Source organism: Macaca mulatta, chromosome 4 (assembly GCF_049350105.2).
Source record: "Macaca mulatta isolate MMU2019108-1 chromosome 4, T2T-MMU8v2.0, whole genome shotgun sequence".
NCBI classification, from domain to species: domain Eukaryota; kingdom Metazoa; phylum Chordata; class Mammalia; order Primates; family Cercopithecidae; genus Macaca; species Macaca mulatta.
Window position 1 is genome coordinate 146227422 of NC_133409.1, and position 17936 is coordinate 146245357.

The 17936-nt window shown below is 45.2% G+C and overlaps 2 protein-coding genes and 1 long non-coding RNA gene across 15 annotated transcripts in view; 1 reads left to right on the forward strand and 2 right to left on the reverse strand.

Moving 5' to 3' along the window:
* Positions 1-2038, reverse strand: part of MAPK14 (mitogen-activated protein kinase 14) — an 83902-nt gene extending 81864 nt beyond the window's left edge. For 3 of the 6 annotated variants that reach the window (XM_015136234.3, XM_078000290.1, XM_015136233.3), the window contains exon 1: positions 1573-2038. In XM_015136234.3, the coding sequence (XP_014991720.1) occupies positions 1573-1688 (116 nt within the window). In that variant the 5' untranslated portion in view covers positions 1689-2038. Of the gene's footprint in view, positions 1-1345 lie in introns of all 6 variants that reach the window. The other 3 variants (XM_015136236.3, XM_015136235.3, XM_015136237.3) reach the window with 3 other exon arrangements.
* A 3201-nt stretch (positions 2039-5239) lies between these two features.
* Positions 5240-17936, forward strand: part of SLC26A8 (solute carrier family 26 member 8) — a 79634-nt gene continuing 66937 nt past the window's right edge. The window contains exons 1-2 of one of the 8 annotated variants that reach the window (XM_028847632.2): positions 5240-5572; positions 10645-10834. In XM_028847632.2, the coding sequence (XP_028703465.2) occupies positions 10647-10834 (188 nt within the window). In that variant the 5' untranslated portion in view covers positions 5240-5572; positions 10645-10646. Of the gene's footprint in view, positions 5573-10541; positions 10835-11079; positions 11180-17936 lie in introns of those variants that run through there. The other 7 variants (XM_015136225.3, XM_015136226.3, XM_078000120.1 and 4 more) reach the window with 7 other exon arrangements.
* LOC106997927 (uncharacterized) overlaps positions 13120-17936 on the reverse strand; it is a 94500-nt gene continuing 89683 nt past the window's right edge. The window contains exon 8 of the long non-coding RNA XR_013416507.1: positions 13120-13430. This is a non-coding gene — a long non-coding RNA (uncharacterized LOC106997927). The remainder of the gene's footprint in view (positions 13431-17936) is intronic.

A 17936-nucleotide genomic window follows, 5' to 3' on the forward strand; every position in this document is an offset into this window, starting at 1 on the left:
ACACACACACTCTGAATGTAAAATCCTGCAAATTCCTTTAAAATGTAAACTGCCATGCTGTAAAAATGGGAGAAAGATGTCACGCACGGTGCCATCTGCAACATAACTTAAGCAGCTTGAACTAGAAAATGCAATATGATCTGTTACTGGACACAATTGCACAATCTCAATTACCCAGAAGATTCTACCAAACAGGAAATTCATGATGTGACTTTGGGAAACACAGAAATCATATTTAAAGATTAACACATCCAAAAGCCTGGAATTTGTTCCAAAACAAAAAACTATTTTACAGGCCCCTTTTCAAATGACGCATACAATACGAATTACTAAAACACAGAAAAAGCTAACAGTTAAATCTGATATTTAGTTTCAGATCCGTAGCTTTTAAATTATAGAAAATCTAAAATACAGGGTATAAAACCTTGAAAATTAGAGAGCAGTTAGTGAAATATTTCAGGTCTGGAAATTACATGGTATCGACTTAATTTAAAACACACTCACGGTGTAAATTAAAGCTAAAAAGTATCTCTTCCCTTCCTTTTCTATGTGGTTCCATATCCTTACGAAAACCATCGTGTACCTCAGGCCATAAATGCAGATAACTAGATAAATCCCTGCAAACTCTGAAAGGGACTTTTAAAACACAGTATTCGCAGGAATTATCTCAAAAAATACTTACAATACCTCCTAGCACTGTTAATAATTTTTTGATCTTGAGGGCGCCTTACAGATCTGAATCTTTCTTGCTCCAAATGAAAAAACTGTTTTGTCGAACAATACTTAAATGAGCAGTGGTATGTGACTAATCAGTGAGACTGCCAGTTTCTCAAGCTGCAGCGTTCTTGCAGGCACTACCACCGCCGCCCCTCCACAGAAAGGAAATACGCTTTCAACCGAATCGGAAACACACCACTCAAGCTGGCACAGTGTTCACCGAGATAAAGTCGGTATTTTAAGCTCTATGGATCGCTGCTAATTCAAGTGCGAATTCAAAAAGAACACTTCTCGAGATGGGATTTCGACAGAGGTTTGGGGAAAAAAAAAAAAAAAAAGGCCCGGAGAGAGCTCCCTTCCTGGTCAGTTTTGTTTAGATGACCGCAGTCTTCGGGTTGCGCTCTGCCCTTCTGCTTCTCCCGGCAGCTCCCCAAGCTTGTCTGCTCAGAGGACAGGGTCCGGCGCCACAGCGTGGGCGCATCGCGGGAGAGGGTCCTTCTGCTCCAGGTCCGGAGGGAGACCCCCAAGGAAGCAGCCCTTCCCCCGGTGCCTGCCGCCGAGCAGCAACCTTCCGAGAGGCGAAGGCGCAGGGTGCTAGCCAGAACCGAGCTCCAGCACCACCACCTACCTCTCGCAGCGGACTTGAGCGCTGCACACGGTGGACCGCAATACCCGCGTGAGTGCAGGGCGAGGGGTGCAGGAGGTGCAGAACAGGCAGAGCTCGAAGGGGCAGCAAGGCCCTCCCCCGAGGAAAATTCCTGCCACTTGACGCAACGCAGAGCAGTCGTGCAGGCCTGGCTCTCGGGCGCGAGGGGCCACCCTGCCCACAGCGGCCCCAGGCCCGGCGACACTCACCACACAGAGCCATAGGCGCCGGAGCCCACTGGAGACAGGTTCTGGTAACGCTCGGGCACCTCCCAGATTGTCTTGTTCAGCTCCTGCCGGTAGAACGTGGGCCTCTCCTGAGACATTTTCCAGCGGCAGTCGCCGGGTAAGAAGGTGGCCCTATGGGGCCCCCGCCTGCACCCGCACCCTCTCCCCGGCCCTTGCTGCCCGCCCAGCCGGGCGGGGACCTTGCGCTGGTCGCCCGCGCAGGTGCGGCTGCCGCGACCCCGCAGACTCCCGCGCGCGCGGCTGCTGTCAGCCGCCGCGGCTGGATGCGCCCCTGCGACTGGGGCAAGCCCCGCTAAGGGCAGGGACGCGCTCCGGCGCTCAAGGCTGCGCCTGCCGCGATCTCCCTGCACCTTCGTCCCTACAAGGCCGACTCCGAGCTGCGTCGCAGTACTCCGGATCCAGCTGCTGCGCCCGCTGAGGCTCCAGTGGTCGCGGTTCCACAGCCAGCAAACAGGAGCCTCCCGCAGTACTCTCGCGAGAACTGCTCCCGGGACTCTCCGAGAGCCGAGATTTTACCCAATATGGAACCTCTTCGCGGGCGGGGCTTCGTGAGAGGAGAGGATGAGAGGGGCAGTTCTCGCGAGAAGAGAGCAACAACTGGAGCCCAAAGGCAGAAACTCCCAGGAACTGTCTCCTTAAGGGCGCGAAGGCGGACCAGGGAAGGAAGAGATAAGCGGGCAGCACACGCCGCGCGCGCCCCACCGTGGCCGGCAGGGCAAATACCTGGCTCTGTGGTGGAAAACGACAGTGACAAATAGCGTGTCGGGGAAAGAGTCAAAAGATCTTTAACTGCGAGTAGTTACTAGCAGCGGAGCACCTGCTCAGCTGAACCCCCAAATTCCAAAAAACACTTGCATGAAAAAGAGATAGGTGGCAGGGCGCGGTGGCTCACGCCTGTAATCCCAGCATTTTGGGAGGCCGAAGCGGGCGGATCACCTGAGGTCGGGAGTTCGAGACCAGCCTGACCAAAATGGCGAAACCCCCGTCTCTACTAAAAATGCAAAATTAGCCGGGCGTGGTGGCGCGCACCTGGAGTCCCAGCTACTCGGGAGGCAGAGGCAGGAGAATCGCTTGAACCCGGGAGGTGGAGGTTGTGGTGAGCCGAGATCGCGCCATTGCACTCCAGCCTGGGAAACAGAAGCGAAACTCCGTCTCAAATTAAAAAAAAAAAAAAAAAAAGTGAGAGACAGGTTCTGGCCAGAAGGCTGTTGCATTCCCATCTGCTCAAGGACATATGGGTTACTCTACATGTGGGTTACTCTTCGAGATGCTGACGAAATATGTCCCAAAGGCAAATGTTAACCCTGCATCAAAGCTGAGGCTTTCCAGGGGCTGGGCGCGGTGGCTCACGCCTGTTATCCCAGCACTTTGGGAGGCCGAGGCGGTCGGATCACGAGGTCAAGAGATAGAGACCATCCTGGCCAACATGGTGAAACCCCGTCTCTACTGAAAAATACAAAAATTAGCTGGGCATGGTGGCTTGAGCCTGTAGTTCCAGCTTCTCGGGAGACTGAGGCAGGAGAATTGCTTGAATCCGGGAGGCGGAGGTTGCAGTGAGCTAAAATCGCGCCACTGCACTCCAGCCTGGCGTCAGAAGGAGACTCCGTCTCAAAAAAAAAAAAAAAAAAAAAAAAAAAAAAAAAAAAAAAAGCTGAGGCTTTCCATTCAAACTCTCCTAATAGTTCTTAAACTTACATGCAGAAAAATCACCCTGGGAGTTTAAGATGCAAGTTCCCAGGACTCACAGGGAGTCTAATTGGGTAGGTCAGAGGAAGGCATCAAGAGCATGTATTTTTATAATACATCTTAGGTAATTCTGATTCAGGAAAGTCTGATATCTCCCTTTGAGAAGCATTTAAAAAACCATTACACTGAAGATTTGAAACTGACTCCTACCCTGAAGAGCCATCAGTGAAGAGGATTTTAAGCATTCAACTCAGGCCTCTTCGAGTAAGGAGAAGAGGGCAGAAGTCTCATCGAATTTAGGCAAGTCAAATGACCTTTCCTGAACCTTAGTTCCAGCTTTTACAAGAGATTTCCTGCCCTGCATTCCCGACTAACAGAGTCATTTGTAAAAACTAAACAAGATAAATGTGAATGGGCAAGGCATTATAACCCCATGCCTACATCCATTATCAACCTACACCTATGCTAAAGCTTGTTACAATGAGCAGAAGAATCAGATCCTGCATCATTGTCTTAGTTTCTTGTATTAGAAATAACTAGGTCCAAGCCAGGACATTTCTCAACATTTCCTGTGATTATTCTATTTTGTGTCATACACACCTTGGAGGGCTCAGACTTTGCCTATCTTGTCCCAATATCTAGCACAATGTCTATAACATAAAACATGTCCCATAAGTATTTGTTATAAAAATTGTGAACAATGACCATGATTTCAATTTAAGAAGTGGTACAGGATTATCAGTCCTCCTCAAGGAAAGCAATATAAAACCAAAAAACAGAGTCATGGGTGATTCATGGAAAGCTGTTTTGGATCCAATGTAGCTTAGCTGGAATTCTCTTATCTACAAAAACATGATGCTTGAGAATGTTCCAAACTAGGGAGGCTAGGAAGCTTTCTAAGAAGTGACGGAGGGTGAAGGGGAAGTAAGAGCAAAAACATGGTTGTGAAGAAATGAGGGATGGGGTTGGGGGGATCGAGGGAATGAGGGAATGGTTACAAGGGGTGAGGAGGAAGGTTGGAAGTAGGAATCCTCAGAAATGCACATTTTTATCCTACAAATTGGGATAATGAGGTGAGGGTGAATGGAAGGGTAAAGATAAAGTAAGCAGTATATTCATACACTCATTCAACCAATGTGTATTAAATGCCTACTAGGTGCCAAGCACTTGTAGTTAAAAAGTGATTAAAAACTACAGTTGCTGCCTGCGTGGAGCTTACAGTCAATGGGAGGGCAATCATTCAACACAAATTCATTGAACACTTCCTATGTCCACCACAATGTTGTAGGCACTCATAATAAAACAGTTAATGAAAGGGATAAAAATCCCTGCCCTCATAGGGCTAAGATTATTTACAAAAAGGAATACACAAAGTGCATAATAAGGTAGACATCAACACAGTCATCAAACAAACAAGTGTAAAACTGTAACTGGGCCAAGCAGGAATACAAGGTGGAGTGAGAGACAGTGATAGGGACAGGGATAGGGTGGGAGGAGGGTAAAGGGAGTGAGTGCAGACGGCATGTCTGCATCCAGAGCCGACGATCTGGGCAGGAAGGTGTCATCCAGTGGGGAGAGCCAGGCCTGTGGGGCAGAGAGCCTATGGTTGGAGACCTGGGTAACCCTCCTAGCCTCCATTTCCTTTTACCGCTTCTGACCTGAGGAAGGCTAAGTCTTCCGGAGACGATAGTGAATTACCGTCTGTGCAGTACACATGTGCATTGCTGTATGTTCAGGGCACGAGGACTGGCACCAAATTGGCCCTCGATCAAGAATAGTAAAACCTCAGAGAGAGTAGGAGCTTCGGTACCCAGGTTTACCAAGTACCAAGGGGCTCCCACGACTCAGGTATAAGGAGGGCGACCTAGGTACCCCTTTCCCGGCTCCCTAGCCCAGCTGCTCATGCTCCCCTTCCTCGTCCCCTCCCCCACTCTCATCTTCTGCCCGCCCGGAACGTCCGCGGGCTAAGCCACAACGGCTAGGGAACCGCCGGTATCCGCGTCCGCAGCGCCGCCAGCCAGGCGGGAGCCGTGTGGGATCCCAGCGCCCGCACTCCCGCCCCCGCCAAGGAGCCAGGTGAGCCGCTGCCGGGAGACGCCCGGGCGCCGGGGGCTGCAGGCGGTGAGCGGCGAGGCCACAGCGGGTCCCATCTCGGGGGCTGCGTCTGTCACCGGCAGGTACCCAGGTATGCCGCAGAGCCAGGCACGCCGCAGGCGCTCAGTCAGTATCTGTGGAATGAACGAATGACGGTCGTCCCTGGGAGCTTATCTCTCAGGTATTGTCTCTACTTTCAAAGGCCGTGTGGATGGCAATGACAAGAGACAGTGTGTGCGTTTTGCAAGCTGCATCCTTTCAAATTCTCCTGTCTATATTGTCAAAAGCCCCAGAACTGATGTGCTACCTGCACCCCACCGCCTATCCCATCCATTTCCTCCCGAGGCCTGACTTCCCGGCCGGCCGTTCCTCCTCCTTTCAGACCTCACTGCTTTTGTTCATTTTATTCCCTGTGACTGAATCCCCACCCCCACCTCCTTGCCCCTTTCTTTTCATGTCAAATGCTATTGATGTGTCAGGGGCCCCTGTGAAGCCTTCTCCAGCACCCCCACCCCAATAATGAGCATCTCTCCAACACACCGTGTTACAGTCTCCACATTGCACGGAAGGTGGTTGTCCTATGTGTCCAATGGTCATCCACTTAAGGACTGTCATCTTATTAGTCATCCCTAGCCGCTATTCAAAGTGACTAAAGGATCTAAAGGCCAGGCTCTTTGCTTATACTTTTTCTGTATTCCCAATACATTCTCCATAAAAACCCAGGTAGTGACACGCTTAGGGTTGTTTCTGATGGAATTACAAATGCTTATTTTGAAATTTTGGAAGTGAATTTAGCCTTTACATGATTATAGAAAACATAAGAAAGTTCAGGGGGAAGATATTCCTGGAACTAAACTAGCTTTCAAGATTTCATATCATTTGGGTCAATAGCCATAAAATTGGATTGTATTTAAACTTTTTATTCCTGACTTTTTTTTTTTTTCTTTTTTGAGACAGAGTCTTGCTCTGTCTCCCAGGCTGGAATGCAGTAGTTCCATCTTGGCTCACTGCAACCTCTGCCTCCTGGGTTCAAGCAATTCTCTGCCTCAGCCTCCTGAGTGGCCAGGACTACAGGCACACCACCACACCCAGCTAATTTTTGTATTTTTAGTAGAGAGGGGGTTTCACCATGTTGGCCAGGCTGGTCTCAAACTCCTGACCTCAGTTGATCCAACCGCCTCAGCCTTCCAAAGTACTGGGATTACAGGCATGAGCCAGTGAGCCATGCCTGGCCTATTTTTTACTTTTAAAACACTCTGAACACAGATAATGTAAATAATTAGATAAATGGATGGATGGATGGATGGATGGATGGATGGATGGATGGATGGATGGATGGATGGATGGATAGATAAGGGTACTATGGAGGGTGAAAGAGCTAGGCCAAAAGTGCTTGTATTTTAACAGGGCCCCCAAACTTAGCACTGAAAGGCTCATGAAAGATAATCCACTATATTTATAGTGGTACTCATACTTTAATTTTTATCAGAATCACCTGGACAGCTTCTTTGCTTTCTTTTCTACCTAGCAAGACCTACCGAATCAGAAACTCTGGGGGCCCAGCAGTCTGGACAGCTTCTTAAAACAGACTGATGGCCCCAGAGTTTCTGATTCAGTAGGTCTTGCTAAGTGGGGCCTACTCAACAGTAGGAGTTTCTGGTCATTGCATCTTCTTGGGAAGGGTCCTGCTAGTACATGAAATCAATCAAGAAAGACATAATGGAGCTGGAGAAATTCCAAAGAAAATTACTTAAAAAACAATAATAAGGAAACCATGTGTTTACTCTTGCTGCTGTTAGCCAGACATTTGTTGGAGTTCCTTAAAGACAACTTTCCACCTGCTCCTCCTGGCCATCCTCACTGTGGTTGTAGGAGTTTATGACTTGATAACCTCTCCTAGATTATCATAATATTAATGGTCTCCAATTGGCTGTTTTGCCTCAGTCTCTCCTATCTCCACTGTCCAACAACTTTTTGTGATGATGGAAATGTTTTATATCTGCACTGTTTAGTAAGGTAACCACTAGCCATATGGCAGTTGAGCACTTGAAATCTAGCTAGTATAACTGAGGATCTGAATTTTTTATTTTAAGTTTAAATAGGCACATGTCACCAGTGGCTACCATACTGGACAGCTCAGCTCTAGAACACAACACTGGCACATTTCATCTTCCCAAAGTGCATCTCTGTGCGTATTACTACTTCTGCTGAAAGACTTTAAATAGGCCTGGCGCGGTGGCTTACGCCTGTAAACCCAGCACTTTGGGAGGCCGAGGCGGGAGGATCACCTAAGATAGGGAGTTCAGGACCATACTGGCCAACATGGCGAAACCCCGTCTCTACCAAATATACAAAAATTAGCTGGGTGTGGTGACGCACGCCTGTAATCCCAGCTACTTGGGAGGCTGAGGCAGGAGAATTGCTTGAACCTGGGAGGTGGAGGTTGCAGTGAGCTAAGATTGCACCACTGCACTCCAGCCTTGGTGACAGAGCTGGACTCCATCTCCAAAAAAATAAAAAATAAAAAATATACATATACATACATATGTAGATGTATATGTAAACATATGTAAAGTAATTGACAACATTTAAAAGTCAGAAGATTCCACATAAAAATCTGGCATTATGGCTTCTCCTGGAAAAGATCAGATCTAAGCTATTCCGGGCCCCCCATTGACCAATGGCAAGAATGGCTGGAGCTAAGCAGCTTCTGCTGCCTTTGCCAGCCCCACTGTTCCCACCACTCCTTGACGGTCATATTTTGCCTATTTTACACCAATCCTGCTTTAATTTCACTTTCAGAACAAAATGCTGGGTTCTAGACTCTCGGTGTGACCCAGGATATCAGTTTTGTCATTAGCAGACTAATTAGGCTTGTTTAGGTTACTGGGAACAAAGAGACTACTCATGGAAGTACACTGGACAATTATATGGGGAAAGTAAGGAAGATTGGGTCTGTATTCCTACATGTGGGGAAAGAAAGGCGAGGTGGGGGGCGGAATTCCTTACATTTTAATACACAGTTCTACCTTTTTTTCTTTTTGTGAGAGACATGAAGCACTAATTATCTTAAGTGATATATTGTAAAATACCTCTCCCATCCTCTTATGTATTCCCCAGTCACCTCAATGGTTTAGTGAATTTGTGATCTTTAGTTCATGGTTGTTATACAGCATACTACTTCTACGCAATGCTTTGAGGGTAAAAATACAATATATAACTATGGCCCAATTACTGACGTTTTCTAAAATCTTAGTTTTACACCTGTAAAATGAAAGAAATAGTAGTACTGGTATTATTGTGGAAATTTAATGACATAACTCGTGAAAAAATCTAGTGCAATGCATGGCATAGGATAAATGCCCAATAAATGTTGGTGATGATGATGATGATTGTTCTGAAGGAAAACAAAGTTGCTGACACATTAAACTTATGTGTGGCATCACCCATCATCTATATAATTGTGTAATCTATATAATTTGAGGGTTTACCAACATATTTTATAGGTATGTGGTTTATACATATGCTTTTCTACATTTATGTGGAAGAATTTTAGAGTTTATGTTTTTCTTATTGTTCAAAAACATAGATTATTAAGAATGGTTATACTTTCTCCCAGAGATGGATCCCTATCCATCCTCATTTACTCTATCTTTTCAATCTTTTTAAAAAGCAGGATAATATAGATATATTTTCTTTTTGGTTTTGGTTTTTTTTTTTTTTTTGAGACAGAGTCTTGCTCTGTCGCCCAGGCTGGAGTGCAGTGGTGTGATCTTGGCTCACCGCAAGCTCCACCTCCCGGGTTCATGTCATTCTCCTGCCTCAGCCTCCCAAGTAGCAGGGACTACAGGCACCCGCCACCACGCCTGATTAATTTTTTTTTTCTTTTATTTTTAGTAGAGATGGGGTTTCGCCATGTTAGCCAGGATGGTCTCAATCTGCTGACCTCATGATCCACCTGCCTTGGCCTCCCAAAGTGCTGGGATCACAGGTGTGAGCCACCGCACCCAGCCGATTTTTTTTTTTCTTTTTGAGACAGGGTCTTGCTCTGACACCCAGGCTGGAGTACAGTGGTGCGATTCTGGCTCACTGCAACCTCCACCTGCTGGGCTCAGGTGATCCTCCCACCTCAGCCTCCTGAGCAGCTAGTACTACATGCCCATGCCATCATGCCCAGCTAATTTTGTTTCTATTTTTAGTAGAGAGAGGGTTTCACCATGTTGCCCAGTCTAGTCTCAAACTTCGGTAGCTTTTTCTGCTACACCATGAGGCCACTAACTGTATACTTGGCAGTCATTCAAGAAATATTTGTTAAGGGCCTGCTAAGTTGCTAAGTGAAAACCATTATTTTGGGTCCTGGGGCTGCTGCTGTGAATAGTCACAGTCCTGCCTCCTGGTCTTACTTTTTTTTTTTTTGAGACGGAATCTGGCTCTGTTGCCCAGGCTGGAGTGCAGTGGCCGGATCTCAGATCACTGCAAGCTCCGCCTCCCTGGTTCACGCCATTCTCCTGCCTCAGCCTCCTGAGTGGCTGGGACTACAGGCGCCCACCACCATGCCCAGATAATTTTTTGTATTTTTAGTAGAGATGGAGTTTCACCTTGTTAGCCAGGATGGTCTCAATCTCCTGACCTCGTGATCCGCCCGCCTCAGCCTCCCAAAGTGCTGGGATTACAGATGTGAACCACTGCGCCCAGCCCCTGGCCTTACATTTTGTTGGGGAAACAGACAGTGGACAAACAGACAAATAATGAATCAGGTGCTGGCAAGTGCTGTGAAGAAAAGTAAAAGGTAAAGGGGTAATGATGGCTGCTATTTTAGAGAAGGAGTTAGAAGACTTGTATTGAGCACTTAACCCTTCATATGGACTTCTTCATATATGCTGGATAGTGAGCATTTTCAGTGAAAATTGTTGATTAATACTGTCTATCTCTTGATCATTTTCCTACAACATATCAACGCAATTGAATATAAAGAAAACTAGGCCTCCCACCAGGACACCTGGGTTCTAGTCCTGGCTCTAATAAGTATCAAACAGCAAAGACTGTTTAAACTTCTGGGTTTTGTTGTCTCCATTTGAAAAATGAAAAGAATACACATAAAATTATACAACATTGAGAAAGAGTTTTGTACAACTGAAAGATGCTATGAAAGTGTAAAACATTATTATATAGGAATTTTATTTCCTCAAAAATACGCTGAGGATCTGGATTACTGAAAATGCTTTTTTATTTGATCTCTTCCCACTCATCCAGGAATGGCACAACTAGAGAGGAGCGCCATCTCTGGCTTCAGCTCTAAGTCCAGGCAAAGCTCATTCCCATATGATGTTAAACGTGAAGTATACAATGAGGAGACCTTTCAACAGGAACACAAAAGGAAGGCCTCCTCATCCGGGAACATGAACATCAACATCACCACCTTCACACACCACGTCCAGTGCCGGTGCGTGTGTCCGATCGTTCAGCCGCCACCGAGCGGGGCAGGACTGAAACCTAACCTGACTCCTTTGGTGTCCACTTCTCTTTCTTGTCTGAGTTCCTGTAATCAGAATCCTGTAGTTGATTGTGTAATTTTTCTTCAGTCATTTTTGTGGTTTGTCTTGTAGTACCTTTTTGATTGTAAACTTCCTGGGCATAAAGATCTTGGGTGTCCCTACAGTATCTAAGGAGGATATTTCATAATTCCATTGTTCAATCAACCACGACTACCAGACTCCTGACCAAAAATAAGATAGCCAGCAAGACACAGTGGCTTACACCTGTAATCCCAGCACTTCAGGAGGCCAAGGCAGGCAGATCACTTAAGTCCAGGAGTTTAGACCAACCTGGGCAACATGGTGAAACCCCGTCTCTACTAAAAAAAACAAAAATTAGCTGGGTGTGGTGGCACGTGCCTGTAATTCCAGCTGCTCAAGAGGCTGAGGCATGAGAATTGCTTGAACCTGGGAGGCGGAGGTTGCAGTGAGCCGAGATTGTGCCACTGCACTCCAGCCTGGGCAACAGAGCAAGACTCCGTCTCAAAATAAATAAATAAATAAGATAGCCATGGTGGACTGATGAATGGTAGGGGAATGAGATTCTTCTAGTCTCATATCCAGCAGTGCCCACATGGGGTACTCATGGTCATCAAGGTAGAGTCTACCACCACCACCTCTGATACCCACTGTGACTGGCTAGGTCCTGCAGTACAGGGGCTCTTAGCCTGTTTTTGTGCTTTGAACCTCCTAGCAGTCTGATAAAGTTAATCAACCTCTTTCAGAATAATTTTTAAAATGTTTTTTATTGCAGTGAAATACGTCTCACATAAAATTGGCTATTTTGACCATTTTTAAATATACAATTCAGTGGCATGATTGACATTCGCAATGTTGTGCAACCACCACCGCTATTTCCAAAACTTTTTCATCACCTCAAACAGAAATTCTGTTAAGCAATAATTCCCCATTTCCCCTCCCCTCAGCCCAAGTAACCTCTCTTCTGCTTTCTGTCTCTACGAATTTGCCTATTCTAGCTATTTCATTTAAGTAGAATCATACAATATGTTTGTCTTTTTGTGTCTGACTTCTTTCACTTAGCGTAATGTTTTCAAGGTTCATCCCTATTGTAGCATGTATTAGAAGTTCATTTCATTTTATGGCTGAATAATATTCTCTTGTATTTATATACCACATTTTGTTTATCCATTCATTAATGGACATCTGAGTTGTTTCTACCACCGTTAGGCTACTGTAAATAATGCTGCCATGAACATTGGCACAGAAGATCTGTTTGAATCTGTTTAGGGATATAACTAGGACTAGAATTGTTGAATCACATCATAAATCTTTGGTAAATTTAACTTTTTAAGGAACTGCCAAACTGTTTTCCACAGTAGCTGCACCACTTTACATTTTCATTGGCAACGTACAATTTCTCCATGTCCTCTCCAACATTTGTTATTTTCCATTTTTTTAATTATAGCCAACTTATTAGGTATGAAATGATATCTCATCGTGGTTTTCTGTTTTTGCTTTTGCTTTGCATTTTCCTGATGACTAAAGATGATGAGTATCTTTTGGTGTGTTTATTGGTGAATTATTTATCTTCTTTGGAGAAATGTCTCTTCATTTCCTTTGTCCTTTGTAAAATTAGGTTGTCTTTTTGTTGTTGAGTTATAGGAGTTCTTCATATATTCTGGATATTAAACTTCTATCAGATATATGTTTGTAAATCTTACATAATTTGTAAATATTTTCTCCCATTCTGTAGGTTTCACTCTGTTGATAGTGTACTTTGATGTAGAAAAGTTTTTTGGTGTTTTGTTTTGTTTTATTGAGACGGAGTTTCACTCTTGTTGCCCAGGCTGGAGTGCAATGGCACAGTCTCCGCTCACTGAAACCTCTGCCTCCCGGGTTTGAGCGATTCTCCTGCCTCAGCCTCCCGAGTAGTGGGGACTACAGGCACATGCCACCACGCCCAGGTAATTTTTGTATTTTTAATAGAGATGGGGTTTCCCCAAGTTGGCCAGGCTGGTTTTAAACTCCTGACCTCAGGTGATCTGCCCGCTTTAGCCTCCCAATGTGCTGGGATTACAGGTGTGAACTACCACACCTGTCTGATGTAGAAAAGTTTTTAATTTTGATGAAATCCAATTTTTCTGTATTTTCTTTTGTTGCCTGGACTTCTTGTGCCATATTTAAGAAACTATTATCAAATTCAAGATCATTCAAGATCATGCATATTTTCTTATCTTTGTTTCTTTTCTTTTCTTTTCTTTTTTTTGCAGTGGCGCAATCTCCACTCACTGCAACCTCCACCTCCCAAGTTCAAGCAATTCTCCTGCCTCACCTCCCGAGTATCTGGGACTACAGGTGCACGCCACCATGCCCGGCTAATTTTTGTATTTTTAGTAGAGATGGGATTTCATCAAATTGGCCAGGCTGGTCTCGAACTCCTGACCTCACATGATCTGCCTGCCTCGGCCTCCCAAAGTGCTGGGATTACAGGCGTGAGCCACTGCTCTGGGCCAAGATGATGCATATTTTCATCTATGTTTCCTTCTGTGAATTTTATAGTTTTAGCTTTTAAATTTAGGTCTTTGATCCTTTTTGAAGTAATGTTTGTATATAGTGTAAGGTAAAGGTCCAGCTTTATTCTTTTACATGTAGATATTCCATTTTCCCAGGACAATTTGTTAAAGAGATTGTCTTCACCTAGTAAATGGTCTTGGCCAAATAATTTTTTAGTGCATAAAATAAGCAGGATTATAAGGAAAACCAGTTACATTGAAATACAGTTATCTAAATATCAAAAATACCAAAATTCTGTTATTTAATAATATAGGTCTAATAACTACCATAATTTCAAAGTAGTGATGAATGTAACTAATATTTCAAATCTCCTTAGCAATTGTAATGTATATAGAAATGTTTGTGATTTCTACTGGTGACAAAGTCAAGTTCTGCTGATACTATTGTGGTTTGTTGCCAACATTCATAATTGAAGGAAATGCTAAAGAGGTTAGTGAAGTAAAGATATAAGTTCTCCTACGTAACTTCACATATATCCCCAAATACTATCTACAGATCCCTTGGGGGTCCACAAACCTCAGGTTAAGAATCCAGGCCGGGTGCAGTGGCTCACACCTGTAATCCCAGCACTTTGGGAGGCCGAGGCGGGTGGATCACTGAGGTCAGGAGTTTGAGACCATCCTGGCCAACATGGTGAAACCCCATCTCTACTAAAAATACAAAAATTAGCTGGGCTTGGTGGCATGCGCCTGTAGTCCCAGCTACTCGAGAGGCTGAGGCAGGAGAACCACTTGAACCTGGGAGGCAGAGGCTGCAGTGAGCTGAGATCATGCCACTGTACTCCAGCCTGGCAACAGAGTGAGACTTGTCTCAAAAAGAAAAAAAAAAAAGAATCCTTCATGACCTATATCATTATAGCAATCGTAATTACTCAAGTTGTCATCACTCACACTCTGAATTTACTAGTCCTTCTTGTCCCCTGGTTTATCACCCACAATTGGCACATGTTGGTATGTTGGCATGTTGGTGACAATTGTGGAAGGTCCCTACACAGCCCTGATGCAGACTGTCCCTTCCTTGAAACATTTTCCTTTGTCCACATCCTGCCTTTTTTAAGTTGTGCTCTTGGATATCCCTCTCTAGTCCTCTCACTTCCTCTGCTCCATGATGGATCTGGGGACATGTGCCAAAGAGGGTATTTGGGGGCAACATTGGCTTTGTCTCTATAAAATGATGGTCTTTTCCCCTAACTTTACCCTCATTATAAAAAATTATTCCCAGTGAAATTTCAACCTAACTCCTTTCTACCTTTCTTAGACTTGCCATCCAGACACTTAAATCTGACCCATTCTGCCTCCCATAAGCTTTCTAGCAACTGTTACTCCCTACTTCTAAAACATACGGTTCTCTCCACTTCTGAATTTTGACCAGAAAGGTAGCACAGCACAGTAGTTAAGAGCACAGTTCTAGCTGGGCGCAGTGGCTCATGCCTGTAATCCCAGCACTTTGGGAGGCTGAGGCTGGCAGATCACGAGGTCAGGAGTTCAAGACCAGCCTGGCCAACATGGTGAAACCCCATCTCTATTAAAAATACAAAAATTAGCTGGGCATGGTGGCATGTGCCTGTAATCCCAGCTACTCGGGAGGCTGAGGCAGGAGAATTGAGACCAGAATGCAGAGGTTTCAGTGAGCTGAGATTGCGCCACTGCACTCCAGCCTGGGCTACAGAGTGAGACTCCATCTCAAAAAAAACAAAAAAAGCACAGTTCTGAAGCCAGGCTGCCTGATTTTGAATACGAGTCCTGCTGCTTCTCAGCTGTGTGACCTTAGGTAAGCTATTCAACCCTGCTGTGCCTCAGTTTCCTTTTCTGTAAGATCAACATGATAATAGTACCTGCCTTATAAAGTGATTATGAGGTTTTAAAGAGTATTTGTAAAGCAACTAGGAAATAGCACTAGATAAATGAGGTTTTTTTTTTTCTTTTTTTTTTTTTTGAGATGGAGTATTACCATGTCATCCATGCTGGAGTGCAGTGGCACTATCTCAGCTCACTGCAACCTCCGCCTCCCCGGTTCAAGTGATTCTTCTGCCTCAGGCTCCCAAGCAGCTGGGACTACAAACCTGGCTAATTTTTGTATTTTTAGTAGAGATGGGGTTTCACCATATTGGCCAGGCTGGTCTCAAACTCCTGACCTTGTGATCCGCCCACCTCAGCCTCCCAAAGTGCTGGGATTACAGGCATGAGCGACTGCGCCTGACCATAAGTGAGTTTTTTAATGTAAATAAAATAATATTTTAACCCCATCTCTTTCTTCCTGCAGAAAACCTCTTAATATCTTTCCTCATTTTCTTCCTCTTTAACAACTGCAAATCCCCCCTCTTATCAAAATCTCCTCTGTGCTTTCATTTTGATTTTTCTATTTCTCACTTTTAAGATGTCTTAACTGGGCCGGGCGCGGTGGCTCAAGCCTGTAATCCCAGCACTTTGGGAGGCCGAGATGGGCGGATCACGAGGTCAGGAGATCGAGACCATCCTGGCTAACATGGTGAAACCCCGTCTCTACTAAAAAATACAAAAAACTAGCCGGGCGAGGTGGCGGGCGCCTGTAGTCCCAGCTGCTCGGGAGGCTGAGGCAGGAGAATGGCATAAACCCGGGAGGCGGAGCTTACAGTGAGCTGAGATCGCCACTGCACTCCAGCCTGGGCGACAGAGCGAGACTCCGTCTCAAAAAAAAAAAAAAAAAAAGATGTCTTAACTGAAATCCAGATTCATGTCTAAATGCTAATACTGTTTCCCCATCAGCTTCAACTTCCATTCCTCTAATTCCCTCCTTAGTTCCTGTCACTCTTAAAGCCTCATCACTCCATGTCCATTGTATTTTTCACCATGGGGAAGAGCTTTGCTGACTTTGCCTTGGGTGGCTGGCTGGTCTTTCCCTAAGTGACACACAGAGAGGAAGGGAGACTGAACCAGGTGAAGGAACAAACTGTTCCAGTGTCATGCTCTACTCTCCTCCACAGAGGCTCATAATTAGAAAGAGCATACTTTGTACACCTGCCACACACCCAGGGACTCTCCTAAGAACAGCAATGTGATGTTCCTTCCAAACCAATGGTCTTGCTCATGGCTGTCAAGCAGCATTTCACAGCTGCCAACAGGAAATTTGGAGGCAGGAGTGGCTAGAACACTGAGCTAAAATCAAGGACCTTGTTTCTAGCCCCATCTCTGCTCATTCCTGTGACCTTGGTAAAGTCATATTTATTTGGCATTAATTACCTTAGCAATAGTAATGCCCATAGTTGTGAGAGTAAAACATATGTAAAATTACTTGTCTGAGCACGCACTTCAGCCCTGACTACGTTAAAGTTATATTTGTTGTTGTAGTCAAATCCCAATTATCTAGCTCAGTTTACACACGAAAAATCTTCATACTTTTTGCTTTCAACCCATGCTAAGATCTAAATAACAAAAAGCAATTTAAAACCAAATTGGTTTTCCTGGTTGATTAATGATGATTCTGTCATTTTAGATGATCTGAAAGTTAAAGCAGGTTTTCTCAATCTCAGGATCATTGACATTTTGGACCAGAAAATTCTTTCTTTTGGAGAATTGGTCTGTGCATTCTGTGATGTTTAGCCTCTACCCACTTGCCAATTGCAAGAGTCAAAAATGTCTCTGGGCCAGGCACAGTGGCTTATACCTGTAATCTTAGCACTTTGGGAGGCCGAGGCGAGCAGATCACCTGAGGTCTGGAATTTAAGACCAGCCTGGCCAACATGGTGAAACCCCACTTCTACTGAAAATACAAAAATTAGCCAGGCATGGTAGCACATGCCTGTAATCCCAGCTACTCAGGAGGCTGAGGTAGGAGAATTGCTTGAACCCGGGAGGCAGAGGCTGCAGTGAGCCAAGATTGTGCCACTGCACTCCAGCCTGGGCGACAGAGCAAGACTCTACCTCAAAAAAAAAAAAAGTCTCTGGACATTGCCACATGTACACAGGGGAACAAACTACATCTAGTTGAGATCTACTGGGCTAAAGGATAATAAAGTCTTATTTTATAAAGTTGTTTCTTTTTTTTTTTTTTTTTTTGAGACGGAGTCTGGCTCTGTCACCCAGGCTGGAGTGCAGTGGCGCGATGTCGGCTCACTGCAAGCTCCGCCTCCCGGGTTTACGCCATTCTCCTGCCTCAGCCTCCCGAGTAGCTGGGACTACAGGCGCCCGCCACCTCGCCCGGCTAGTTTTTTGTATTTTTTAGTAGAGACGGGGTTTCACCGTGTTAGCCAGGATGGTCTCGATCTCCTGACCTCGTGATCCGCCCGTCTCGGCCTCCCAAAGTGCTGGGATTACAGGCTTGAGCCACCGCGCCCGGCCAAAGTTGTTTCTTTACATAACTAAGTCCTTAAGCACAGGACTTCATATTCTGTATTTTCTACTAATTTCTACGTGTCACAGGTCAAGGCCAGAGTAAATGTTTGGTAAAAATTTTAGTGCCATGTTCTCCTCTCCTCCACAGAGGGTCATAATTAGAAAG